The sequence below is a fragment of the Amblyomma mixtum genome, chromosome 3 (assembly GCF_055824585.1).
Source record: "Amblyomma mixtum isolate Tamu chromosome 3, ASM5582458v1, whole genome shotgun sequence".
Lineage (NCBI taxonomy): Eukaryota > Metazoa > Arthropoda > Arachnida > Ixodida > Ixodidae > Amblyomma > Amblyomma mixtum.
The window spans coordinates 393,364,614-393,378,530 of record NC_143014.1 but is presented as its reverse complement, the minus strand read 5'-3'; the positions used below and the strand labels follow the sequence as shown (position 1 = coordinate 393,378,530).

The 13,917-nt window shown below is 47.4% G+C and overlaps 1 protein-coding gene across 1 annotated transcript in view; it reads right to left on the bottom strand.

Annotated features, from left to right (window-relative positions):
• LOC149357201 (uncharacterized) overlaps window positions 1-13,323 on the bottom strand; it is a 31,888-nt gene extending 18,565 nt beyond the window's left edge. Inside the window, exons 1-2 of the mRNA XM_089576533.1 lie at window positions 13,234-13,323; window positions 750-912 (exon numbers count right to left, since the gene is read on the bottom strand). Of these exons, the coding sequence (XP_089432659.1) occupies window positions 750-912; window positions 13,234-13,323 (253 nt within the window). The remainder of the gene's footprint in view (window positions 1-749; window positions 913-13,233) is intronic.
• Between the last annotated feature and the right edge of the window lie 594 nt (window positions 13,324-13,917).

The following is a 13,917-nucleotide window of genomic DNA, read 5'->3' as shown; positions in this document are numbered from 1 at the left end:
GTGCATGTTTAAGGTGAGGGTCGTACTTCGACAGGGTGAATGCTCCATTTTAGACTATGCTCGTGCCAGCAACCTACGCGTTGTTCTTTTTCAAACAGTACAATGTAGGCTTCATTCTAAAGCTTATTTTGCACTCTGGCAATTGATGCGCACCCCTATAATGTAGTTGCACTATCAAATGCACAAGATTGGTATTGCAGAGGAGGAATTCGGTAGTTTCATTGATATCACCTCCTTCAGATAACTTTTCTTAAGAAGCTATCTCCTTTACGGTACTTTCGTTCGGCTTGAATATAGAACAGATGATTATCTAGTATCACACGGTCTCATAATAATGTGCATTCATTGAATTGCATTTGATCGACGGCCTTTTTAATAGAGGGAGCTTTGTCTATTTTGGGTAGGAATATCCCCAACGTATCGGGGTGCACAGTAAAAAAATTTTGGCACATGTTGCGGATAGTATTTATCTTCATCACTTCGTTTTTAATTGCATTTCCAATTTGAAGATTTCCTTAATACTGCCTCACGATCAGAAGTCAGCACCGTCTTGTCAAAGTCTCCCTTCTGTCTGTTTGCTGTGCTGTTGTTAATCGTGGATCTATATCAACTAGCCCAGATTTCTTTACGGATGAAGCGTGAGCCAGTTCGAGAAAAAGCCTTAAGGAAGTTTGCGTCTTATCGCGTCTTCGCGTCGCACGTCCGAAGCGCGCGGCGCCCTCGCGCAGTGTCCCGAGGGCCTCGCTCACCCTTGAGGCTGGTGTCGCCCCAGGTCGGGATGTCTCCGCAGCGACGCGCGCCCACCAGCGACTGCTGCGTCAGGGAAACGGGCTCCACGGCGAACACGATGGCCGCCGTCAGGAGCACAACGAAGAGCACGAACACGCAGCCCAGGCACACCAGCAGCCGCCTCTGCAGGCCGCAAAATCAATGTTCAGTGAGACTCCGCCGCGAGTGAACACGGCATGAGCATGCAGCTGCCACCTCATGTGCGGGCCTCCGCTCATAGCTATGCGTGATGCCGACACCGCCGCGCCGGAGATCCGCATTTTGAGCCCCTAACAACTGACACTTTAAAGCCACCGTTTTTTTTTCAGCGACAGTGTGTCCTGAACGCGATACGTTGCCTTGAGCGGGCTTGCAGTCTCCACCTGCGTCCTTAGTAGGGGTGTGCGACTAATATTCGAAACTTTCGAATAGCCAATCGAAGATTCTCCTACCGATTCGCTGAACGAACCAAATAGTGAACGTTAAAAACTATTCGAAACAACATGAATTAAATCAGAGGCTTCCGAATAGTTTTCAGGTATAACAGGCTCGAAGTTCGAGTAGGATACGCCGTAGCTTTCTTCGACGGCTGTTTCGAAAGCAAGGCCCACTGCGGTGACGCACAACATGCTGTCTCGATTGTCTACGCGTTCAGCGCCGCGACGAGCTCCATTCGTGTGGCGGCCTTCATGACTTTTTTCTATGAGCATCACATGGCAGTCACACAGTCACAGACTGTGTTTTGCGTGCTCTCTAGCGGAGATCACTGCTGTGTCTTTCGATGGCTACAGCGTTTACTCCACGAGCCATATCGCCGCAGCTACAGTGCTGCGCTCTTTCACACGAATATTCGTTTTGCACGAATAATCGCATAGGTAGTGAAATATTATGCGAATAGAGTTGAAACCAGACTTAACGAAGTGAAGCGCATCCAGGAAATGTTTCGTTAGATCGGAAAATTCGTAAAGTCAAGTAAGATATTTTTCCGCCCTTCGAAATCTGAAATGGCAACCTGGCGGCACCCAAAAGCTATACCGCGCCATCGTATTTGCCGACAACCCGCGCCTGCCCGTGTGAAAAGTCCACGAAAGCGGCCCGAATCGCTTGAGCGTCAAAGCGCCATATGGTAAAATGGATTCGAAGCCAACGTGGGAAGCGCCGCCGACTGCCGAGTCCGTTGTTCTGTGCAGCGGCGCGGGTTGCTGCCCCGTCAAAACAAAACCAGGGCCGTGTCTTGGCCGCCTAGATGTTACTGCTGGCGTGCTGCCAATAAGGTGCGAAACATCGTTGCAAAATAAGTGAGAAATCGAACTTTTTTTACTGAGTTATTCCGGAACACGTCGGGTTTAGTGGTCGTTGTTTCGTTATTTAGGGTTACTGAGAACATTGAACCCTATTAGCGCTTGCCGGGGAATCAAAATTTGTTCTTTAGATCGGGAGCTTCGTGAAATAGGGTTTGATTACATCGAGTTCTGATTATATTCAATTCGCATTCAATTTGTTTTTAACTGCACTATTCGTATTCGGATGGCTACAGAAGCTGGACTATACGTATTCGATCCGGTTTCGAAAATATCAGTTCGCACACCAGCAGTTCCTAGCCGATTCTGTCGTTTCGGGACTAATGATCATCATTACATCCCAGAGGCGTCGTTTGTGTCATCAAATTGCGGGCCGATGCGTGCCCTGTGCAAATATCAAAGACTAGATGTTTAGCCCCCGGCTTCAGAGACCAACGTAGGGACGAACGACATTAGTTTTAGCCCATGTTGTTTCAGTGATTCCCTTCCCACTCTGCTGGGCTGCAGGTCATCTACTTTGGTGGCAAGTTCGGCGCTTACCAAATCGCTGCCTTTTGTCATAGAAGTCTGCGAGAGTGTGCAACAACTGAACTCAATGGGCAATGAGAGGTTTACTAAATGACAATAATAGCACCGTCGCTTTCAGCGCAGAGGCCAACAGACTCTGCTGCGTCAAGAAACGCCTGTTGCAATCTGACCAATCGACCGCTGAGAATGAGCGCAGATATCTGCACAACGATGTTCGAAGCGTGTTGTTGATCAAGTTGCACGAACACGCGTCAAGAATGCTCGAAATTTCCGTTCGTTGCATTAAATTTTCTAGTTGACACTGTGTAAGCAAGGACGCGTATGCACATCTCGTGTACATAGTCCCATGTTCGGTTTATTTTTGCGAAAGCTTCGGTTGGCTCAATGACACAAAATCCCGGCGCAGCCCAAACAGTGGCGGTGTTACTAAACACTCCATTTTTCTAAACGGTGTGACGTCATCAATGTAAAATATCAAATGCTAACCAGTATGTCAGTATTGGCACTTAAAATAGCCTTAACTATAAAAATCTAAATAGAATTAGAATAGAATTGAATAGAATTAGAATTGAATATCATTCCTTAAGTTGTCCCGATAATTTTTGATGACATGTTGCTTCTATGCGGAGGGACTCCATTGCTAGGTGCGAAAGTGCTTTTGTTTTCCTTTCGCAGTTACTCGAGTGAGGCCCTTGTCAGTCTAACGGCCTGTATGTTCGTGATGTTCGGAAAGTCCAGGGTAAGCCTCATTTCCCTCATTGACGACACACTGTTGTCGCTTGAAAAGTTTCTGGATATTTTCTAAATCGCAAGGTAAGCAGCATAGCAGCCATTGCAAGAAGTTTTCTAACACCTGAGTAACTTCTCGCTCTTTCGGATCCTACAAGGTGGTTTTTCAACGCAGCATTTGTGTTGGCCACTTGAACGGTGCACGCAATCGGGTGATATTCTTGCGAATTGTCCCCAGACGCAGCAAGCATATGGGATGGCTGCGAACACTTTGATGTTGATGTTTGTCGCGTAAGGGCAGCTGTTGCCATGTTCGAAGTTAAAGTATGGGAGCTGTGCTCTGCGGCTGATTTTGTCAAAAACCTGCAATAAAAAAAACTGCGCGCTGTTCTGTCGTCAATAGTAGTCGCAGGCATCAAATGCACTTCAGGAAGGCGCCGCGGCTTTCAGGGCCCCTCATAGATGGCGGTAGCCACGCACCGGCTTCGGCCGTGACCGTTGGCTCCTGAACGTGTTCTCTCTTTCGGCCACTTCCGTTCTTCGACCTGGGTTTCGCGCATGGTATGCCCGGCTGCTCTCTAGGGTTGAGGAGCCTCCGTGATCAGCAGATGTTCTACCCGGACTGCGCGCTCGGCTTTCCTTGCCGCTTCAGGTGATTTACGTGCATTACGTGCCGCAGCGTTCAGCCACTTCTCTTTTTCGGGCCGGTTGACGCGATCATCGACCCTCGCTGCTTTCGCACCCTGGGGCGCCGTAGCGGTCGCCCGGTCTTTAGCAGTTACCGACGACTTCGGCCGCACTGGCCGCCTTCTGACCTTCGTGTGCGGCTACATGCAGCTCCCATAGTGGCACACGAGAGCCGTTCTATCTCTGGACTGATGCCACTCCATTATACGGCCGCGGCGGCTGTGAAATGCAACCATGCGTTTGGAATAGCATAACAGAACGATGAAATATGAAGAAGAAGGTGGTTTTGAAAGCGCAGCGCGAGAGGCTGCGCCGATGGCCGAGTGTTTTACGTCATCAGGAAACGAGGCTGCTCTATTTTCACTTTTGCTGGTTTCACTCCCCTGTGTGGCTGTAATATGTTTCGAAAGTTTCGAATGTGCAGACATATATCGTGTGCATGAGTCATCACCTAGAATATTTCAGTAGATTGCATTGGATTAACATATGGGAATATACTAACCCACCCATGAGGGTCCATAGCGCACAGCAATGAAGGTATCCAATACGAACGCTATGCGACGTGTTTAGTGAGTGTATTACACTAGGCTGATTTAAAGAGCAACTACAGCGTTTTCTATATCTTCTCTGATTTTACTGAAACTTTTACGGACCGTGCTTCGCAGTTTTCTTGTCCTTTGTGCATGCCCAATTTCGCAGCGGGGCGGGCGAATTTAACATTTTTCGTTTCGTGGCATCAATCCGGGAGATTTCGCGGGCAACCTTGTGTGCGTGACGTCACTGAACGTACGGCTGTTGATATTAACTCTGCGTTTCCTGGCGAGAATTTCGAGTTGGCTTTTCGTAATTTCAGACAAATATTGATTCAAGTTCTCACTTACAGTCTCAAGTTTATGCAATCAACGCGGACACGATATGTCGTGACAGTGTCCGTGACGTCCATAGGATGGGCTGTCGTGACGTCATCGTTTGGTAGAAGCACAGTTTCGGTTTCGGTTTACTGATTTTGCACTTTCGCTTTGCGCAAATACCCCTTCTTGGTATTTTGAAATTTTTTTTCATCGAAGCGAGGGGACTCTATGGAATGTGTTGTGATTATCCAACCAAAATGTTTAAAAAAAACCTGGTGTAGACCTTTATTCAATTTTCTGTGGTGGATCCACTTGCAAAATTTTGGGACTCCTCAGATTTTCAAATTTGGCGGTGCCCTATGATTGGTCTACTGTGTTGATGACGTCACGACCCTCTCAATCGCGTTCGTAGACCTCGGGGAATCCTCATACGACTACTGGGGCAGTGGTGCAGCGGCTAAGCGATGCGCTTCAAACACAGCCACAGGTGGGGCTTGAGAAACCTAGACTGCTCTTCCCTAGTATCCCTAAGTCTCATGCACAGCGCCACTGTGGGCAGGTGGCAGCTTCATTTAATTTATTTGAATTACCTTCAGTTCCACTTACCACAGGAAAGGGGGGTAGGTAGCTAACAACACGATAGGCAGGTTGCCAGGTGCCATGGAGGACATGTGGTCATGACGTCACAGGGTCACGTGACCTCTCACAACCAATCGGAGAAATTCGTGACAGAGAAGCCGGAACTTATTTGTAAGATGACAGCCTAAATGGTACCGCATTATAAGTTTCTAGCGTTAAATGATTGCTAAAGCTACCCGATTCGTCAACCTCTTAGTTGCGCAATTGCGCAAAGTTTCTGAGGCTCTGGGCTCATGTCAGAGTTAGTGTTGCGCTTTTCTGAGGACAGACTGGTGAGATGTGGATGGAGAAGTGGTTAACAATGGTAAGATATACTAAATAAAAAGAAATTACATCATATAAAAATGATAGCACATAGTCTGAACCAGATGATGCTCTGTGCTGGTATGCTGGTATGCGTACCTTTCAGGGAAATGCAGTTTTCTACTCTTCTATAGTACAGGGATAACAGGGCTCTTGAGAAAGACATCAATCCCCCCCCCCCCCAAAAAAAAAGGAAGCTCCACACTTTGAAACCTGCGGTTATAGCACGCCTAGAAGTAGGTTCATGTGCGTGCAATACGTACGACCTATTATCAGTCTTCAGGGAATGGCTTGCTTGATGTCAGTGTTCCCTTTCAATTCTGTCTCTGTCTATTAGCGCTTCCACTTGCGCCCTTGCATACCAAGTTTCCTGTATCAGTGTTTTCAGGTATTAAAATGACCCACGTTCAAAATCTACCGTTTCTCAAAGAGCAGCTCATGCTGCGTTGCAAGCAGGTATCTCGCGTGCAGACGGCACGCGTCGGCGCACACCTGTGGTTCAGATAGGCTGCAAGACGTGGTCTCCTAATGTGCCATACCCAACAATTCTGGACGAAATCATTTTTGAACGGTAAACCATTCATGAACGCAATTTTTTATATAATTGTAAGGTTTCACTATGACAATCAATGTATCCACAGATCACCCGACGGCAGTATTGCATTTCAGTTTGGTTTGGTTTGGTTTGGTTAATGGGGTTTAACGTCCCAAAGCGACTAAGGCTGTGAGAGACGCCGTAGTGGAGGGCTCCGGAAATTTCGACCACCTGGGGTTCTTTAACGTGCACTGACATCGCACAGTACACGGGCCTCTAGGATTTCTCCTCCAAAGAAATTCAACCGCCGCGGCCGGGATCGAACCCGCGTCTTTCGGGTCAGCAGCCGAGCACCATAACCACTGAGGCACCGCGGCGGCATAGTATTGCATTTCGTTTTTCTATTAACCTTTTTTGCTTTCGTCAAAAGCGTCCCCACTGGTTTTTTTACGCCAGTCTAAACTGTTCGAGGTGATCGATGGGAAAATTTTAAAATATTTTGCTACTTATCAGACGAATGGGTTATTACCTTCGGTATATCCATAACAGCATCTTAAAATTTTCCGATTTTCGAAAATTTTGCCCTACAATGTTAAGCATGCTCCGCGTCTCTCATTATAGAGAGGAGAACAAGGCAAACATCGCCTGTGGAGTCGAAACGCCCTGGCGCACGAAGGCTAATTGCTTCTGGAGAGAGCACGCCTGAGAGCGCTAACTCGCCTACTAATGCGTCCCAGCCACAAATTCTGCCCAAAGCTGGTTCCTTGGACGATACCTCACAACTAGTGGGGCAAATTAATTTTAGGCCACAGGGTAGTCTGAAGCCGGTTTTAAACAGCAGGGCACTTAAATAACTTAAAAACGGAGTCGTTCCAGATAAAATTTCACCTACGTGTCTTCTGTTGGCGTTCTGCTGCGACGGGGACGCTTCAGGGCTGTGCGCGCTGTATGAGTGCAAGGGTGGTGCTCCGTGACCCACCTGCTGTGTGAAAAAAGAAAAAGAGGAATCGATTTATTCGGTAAAAGAGGCTTCTTGTTGCATGCAAAATGAAAGTGGTGTTATTCGTGTTACATTAGGTCCGTTTTGCTGGGACCACACAGTTAATTTATCGATTCCGTCAGTGCGCCTGCTAATAAAGGGAAACTGAGGACGCGTTGAAGTTGGCCTGCATCAATTGATTGTCGCGTTGTAGTGACAAAAAACCTACTTCCAGTGATATCACAGCTCTTATAAGCTACCAAATGCATTTAAAAAAAAATAAAACAAGCATCGCCCCTGCTGGCAGATTTTACCGAATGCGGTGACGCAAATTCCTTACTTACTCTCTTTTTGGTGGCCAATCTCTCCCGCTACATCATACACTCTAAACACGAATGCTCCCCTTTTAGTATTTTCTGGTTAAAGTGATACACACACCACCCTACGTCTTCACACGGTGGTCAAGGAGTCCTTTTCATCATCAACGCCGCTTGTTTGATTGACGCCACTGGAAAAAAAATGTTAACGTTTGACTGCAATTTTCTCGTAAATACACGCGCCTTTTCCAGCCCAACAAACTTCAGCACAGTCACAAAAACTCAAACAATTCATTTTTATTAAGAGCTAATATTGAATGGAAGTGCCCGTACCGTCCGTTTAAGGCATTTGCGTAACGAGCTGAAATTTTTACAATGCAATCGCGGGCGTCTGTAACAACTTCGTTCGATTTTACCATAGTAACAGCATCATTCCGGAATGTAATAGAACGGAACGAGCTCCTAAACAGCTCTGTAGAAGAAGGGTGATCACTTTTGATCCATAGATTCCACACGACTGCTATTCATTGGATAGGATATAGATAGCTTCCCAGCGTTACCACGTCTTCCTTAAGAGAAAAGCTTCTGGACAAATATGCTATGGTCGACACAGTAATGCACCTTCGAAATTACGATGAAAAGATCAAATTTGTGTATGTATATATGCTAACCTATATCTCTACTTCACAATATGCTTTCTTTTGCAGGTCAATAGCGCAATATAGGTGCATCTACCTTTTAAAAATCGCAGAAATTTTAAATCGATAATGTATTATCAGTCGTCGTGCGAGGACCTGCCAACACTGCAACAGAGAACGATTTTGAACCAGATCGTAAGCAGGGTACTGGAGGCCGTCGCCTTCACCCCTTAGTCGGCCGACGCTACGAATGCCCTGATTCAAGACGTCGTTCGCCAGGAGTTCGCGAATGTGGGCCTCAACTCTGATTGGCCTCAGTGGCGGCCTGTTTGCAACCCGCGCTCCACTGACTGCTGCTGATGCACTGCCTCCGACATTCCCGACGAGCTTCCGTAATCCTGCGGAGCGGCGCACCTCGCAAGACCTGCCCATCTGTTTCACTGTTCGCGTGCCGGCCACATTTCCCGCTGCTGCCGCTGCCGCTGGTTTTCGCCACCTCGACCCAGCTCATATCCCGATCGCAGTGCCCACTACGGAACCGGCCAGATATCGTCCAATGCTGAGACCACACACGTCTCCGACACTCCGATGCCGCGCAGGTCGATAGCCGCTAGTCTTCACATGTGGTCCGCCGTTTCCGTTTGCCGCAACCTCGCCGCCCGTCCTTCTCGCTCACTCTGGCTCTCGCTCGGAGAACTAACCAATACAGCTCCCGGACGTGACGCTGCCTTGACGACCCAGCCCGAAAATCCTCTCCTGAACCTCGCTCATCGCCGCAACCTTCTCGATTTCTGCGTGATTGGTTTATTGGTTTATTGGAGATTAACGTCCTCAAGCGACTCAGGCTGTGAGGGACGCTGTAGTGAAGGGCTCCGGAAATTTAGACCACCTGGGGTTCCTTGACGTGCACTGACATCGCACAGTACACGGGCCTTTAGAATTTCGCCTTCATCGAAATTCGGCCGCCGCGGCCGGGATCGACCCTGCGTCTTTCCGGTCAGCAGCCGAGCGCCGTAACCACTGAGCCACCGCGGCGGGGCGATTTCTGCGTGAATGGTGTCCCTGTTACCGCTCTGATTGACACTGGCGTCCAAATTTCTCTCCTGAGCACCTCCTTTCACCGCAGTGTCAACAAGGTTGTGACACCCGTCGTCTCCACAGCGGTTGGTGTTGCCGATGGAAGTGCCACTGGTGACGTTGGGATGTGGACCGCGCGCTTTTGCACTGCCGGTCGTACTACACCTGTTCTGTTCACCGTCATCGACCGCTGCCCTCCCCTCCTCCACCCCCCCCCCTCCCCCTATGCGTTCCTCGGCATCGACTTTTTAACGACCCACGCTGAGCTCATTGACTGCTCTAATGGTCTTATTCGACTGGACTTGCCGCTCTGCTCTAACAACGCCGATACCATGCCACCCCCCCCCCCCCCCGCCCCCTACATTCCTCTCAGTTTATTGGGCCGCCGCATGTCGAAGACAAGCTGTCATAAGTATAGTGAAAGACAGAAATTCAGTCCTCATTCGTGTTTCGGAGTTTAATGCTTCCATGCGAATGTTGGAAAGTGATTTTAGCCAATTACAGAGTGAACCAGATGTCTGTTATGCAATGTTTTGTTACATACTGTTTCCAGTATCTCCGCTTATTATGTCCGTATTGCTATTCAAAGCCGCTCCTGTTTGGGCCAAAGTGTTGGCCTGCAGCAAGAGTAAATAAATAAAAAAAATGTTTCACTAAGAATTTAAGTTCATTCACATATTTTAGATGGTTTTACCATCCCCGTGGGTACCTTGTTCAATAGTGACTGATTTATTTTTTGCGCGAAATAAGATGCCTTTGCTTTTTGCTGGCGTATTGTTCTTGGTTTAATCTTGAGTCGCCCAAATGAAGACCCAAGAAGAGGTGGCAAGGTGACGTGGAGGAGGACCTAATTGTCAAAATGGCGTTGCAATCTCGGGAAACCGATATTTAAAACCATGTGAATACTTCTTTTCGTTCGTCTTTCTTCACGTCCTGCCAGTGAGAGATCTTTATCTTTCGCCGTGGACGCAAACAAGTGACATTTTCCGACATTGCTGTTACGCTTGTCATTTACCTTGAGCAGGTCAAACAAAAATTAATTGGCACCAGATATTGTAGTCAGACCCTTCAGGTATTTCATAATGGTGACAACGACACCGCATAGACCCTGTGCGGATAGAGAAATCGTTTTAACAAAAGCAGACCACCTGAGCATAGTGTCGACCATTACTTGACTGTAATTTGAATTCACAGTGCAGCAGGCAAGAAAAAATATAGAATATTGCATCTGTCTGTGCGCGCGTGTGCGTGCGTGTGTGTGCGTGTGTGCGTGTGTGCGTGTGTGTGCATGTGTGCATGTGTGTGTAGGTGTGTGTGCATGAGTGAGCGTGCGTGTGTGCGTGTGCGTGCGTGTGCATGCGTGCGTGTGCGTGTGTGTGTGCGTGCGTGCGTGCGTGTGCGTGTGCGTGCGTGTGCGTGTGTGTGTGTGTGTGCGCGTGTGTGCGTGCGTGTGCGCGCGCGCTCCAAGACTGCTGCTTTTATGAATCTTAGTCGTACTTTTTTTTTAATTTTTTTAAACTGAATTTTTTCCCTCATGCTGTTTCGGTTTCAACAGCAGAATGACGGCTGAGCCGTAAACGACAGTTTGAGATCACGTGAGGCGTACAAAGACGGTAGTACGGTCGCTGCTTTCTAAATTTGAATTCATGTGAACTATTGCGCAAGCCCGCCCATGAGTTAGAATGACAAAAAATGTGTAAGCAGCGATTAGATCGCAGTTTATGCATGATTCACGTGCCCTCAAATCGGCTGTTGCTTCGCCTTCGCCACTGCCGTTCGGCTGTTGAAAAAGTTAATTATAAATTATTCTGCTGATGTAGGTGAATTGCACGACGTGGCTCGTGTGCAGTGTTGTCTCTGGCACCACTCCAAAAAAAAATAACACACATCCAAAAATTTCGTTTTTCCACTCATTTAATATCTAGTTTGCCACGAATTCGCGGCAAGGGTGATTTCCGAACCTTTGCGTCGGTTGAAGGAAATACGTGGACATGCACTTGCTGCGGAAAGCGTAATTTAGTAGCCGGCATCAGGCAGGCGGTTCACTTGTGGTCCTCAAATGACGATGGCCGTTACGCGATAGCGCCAGGACTTCATCTACTTCTCCCAAATCAACTACGCGCAACCTAAGAACACCTGTTGGTATTACATATTTCTTTATAAAGAGGTAGAGAAGTGGTGCGATGCTGCCCACACCGCAGGGAAGCTAAGGAGCACAGAGAAAACACGAATACATTAGGTATAAAAACCAGCACTGAGTCAGAACTGAACAACGCCCAGCCGTTCGCTGGCCTTTATTTCGTGTCCGAAAGAGCCACCCTAGGCACTTTTCAAGATATACACGAACTACTGCAAAAGATTCTGAAACTTTTATAAGCCATTTTATTTCAATCAATTACCTTCTGATGTCCTGACTGAATTCTATCTAGCAAGAAAAATTAAGAATTAATTCGTGGCTGTTTAAACAGGTAGGCTATTTCTTTAACCACCACGTCGTTTAAGAATTAATTCATGGCTGTTCAACCACGGGGGCAAATTCTTTAACCATCACATCTTTTCGCGTCTTTAAGAATGTTCAGCTTTTTTTGTATCACCCCATTAATGCAAAAGCGTACACAGTTGGTCTAGTTGGCAGTTCATCGCTAGTGTTGTCCGTCTTCCTTTTATGTCGTCTTTCACACTGTTTCTCAAGATGAAATCCCAATAATGTTGGACCTCATAGTATTTCACCGAGTACAAATCTGCGCGACGATATTGCTGTTGTTCCTCCTCGTCTTTTCTCTTGGTTGCGTGATGTAATGTTAATGTACATAAACATGCAATATATACAAGTGCTGTATGTCCGTGTCAGTACCCCGACTTTTAGAAATCGCCAGTCCAGAGTGCTGTATTTGAATTTCTTCTCTACATGCAGAGTTTTTGTGTTCCTACTTTTCTAGATGCTAATGTTTCGTTCCACCGCTCCCCCCTGTGTACCCAGTGTGCCAGGCAGCGTATGCCGTGAGGAATTCGCGTGTCGCCCTGCCATCCTTTACGACTTATGTCACCGCATTCTATTTACCAACTGTGTAGACATTTTCATACTTACCATGGCCTTTGTATTGCTTACTGAGCTACTCGCTTGTCGTGCTACTTTTCAAGTAGATAAAAAAGCTAACTCACCCTATTCGGCATTCCTGTGTTCCCAATTTGGCCCTTATCATGTTATTACCTTTCATTTCGACCCTCGAAAAGACGTTACTGGTCGTCTTAAGATTTGTGCTTCACCCTCTACGTTCTCCTCTGTTTCTCTTTGAGCTTTTCGTGCACGTGTTTCTTTGTGTTCGCGTTTGTGTTGCATCCAGCCGCCGTACTCTCTCTTATTGCCCCTGCTTATACTGCAGTCGCAAGTGTTTATGGTTTTGTATTGTGCATTCCTCATGTTCTTTGTTCTTAATGGTGTCTTTCTAAATGTTTTCGAAATTCTACCTCTGCATTTATGGAGAACGAGGCACTGTCTGTCGCCGTTCTTTGCCCCGATTCTCAACGGTGCCAATAACGGCACCGACAAGTACGTGCCCCATCCACGAGCGCTCGACGCTTCCGCGGGCTCAGTTCATTGCTGTACAGTACGCTTTGCAGAATAAGATTGTATTGTATTGTATTGTATTGTATTGTATTGTATTGTATTGTATTGTATTATATTGTATTGCATTACATTATACAGTAGTACGGCTTAAGACGCACAATGTGCACAATGCCAAGGGTCGGCTGTAGGCCTTTGTCTGGAAGAACTTCATAGTTGACATCACTGCCACGTGGCAAAACTTTATAAGGCCGCAATGGTGGAAGAGTAGATTTGCGGACAAGCCTTGGTGACTGGCAGATGCCCACACACAGACTTCCACGGTATCCCGGTTTGTGGTTCGTCTGTCGGCGGCGCGCATCAGGGCCTTGTTGTGCACGCGAGCTTCTCCAGCATTCTCCAGCATGTTGGGGGAATGGCTGGGAGCTTGCAGTGAACTGGGCACCGGATCATAGCAACGAGCATGTCCTGGACTTCTCGCCCGCTTCAAAGACGAAACGGCGTAAAACACCTAGTTTCCTGCAGGACCATGTTGTACGCGAAAGTAGCATACGGTAGCAGCTTACGCCAAGTTTTGCAGTGGACAATATCGAAACTAATTGCGCTGAAGAATTTACGCTTTTCTTCAGATGCCTGCACCTTTAACAGGCGCATTTTATGATCTGTTAAAGGTACAGAAGGCGCGCACAAAACAGGAACTTGAACGAAGGGAGGGAGGGAGGAGATGGCCACAAGCCGCTCACCATTGGACACTCTTACAGATGATGGACCTAACAGATCTTCGTTATGACGGAGATGACGGTGGCGAGCGCCAACGAAAGCCTGGGTTTTCTTTTGCAATAGATGAAAGAGAACATGTGAAATAGATTTGAAGAGGCAGTCCAGAAAGCGTCAGATTGCCAAATAAGAGGCAGAAAGCGGCTGCGCTACAATGGCCAGGTTTATATTACCGTTCCAAATGTAACGTGCCCCTCTCTCTGAGTGAGAACAGTAGTTCATA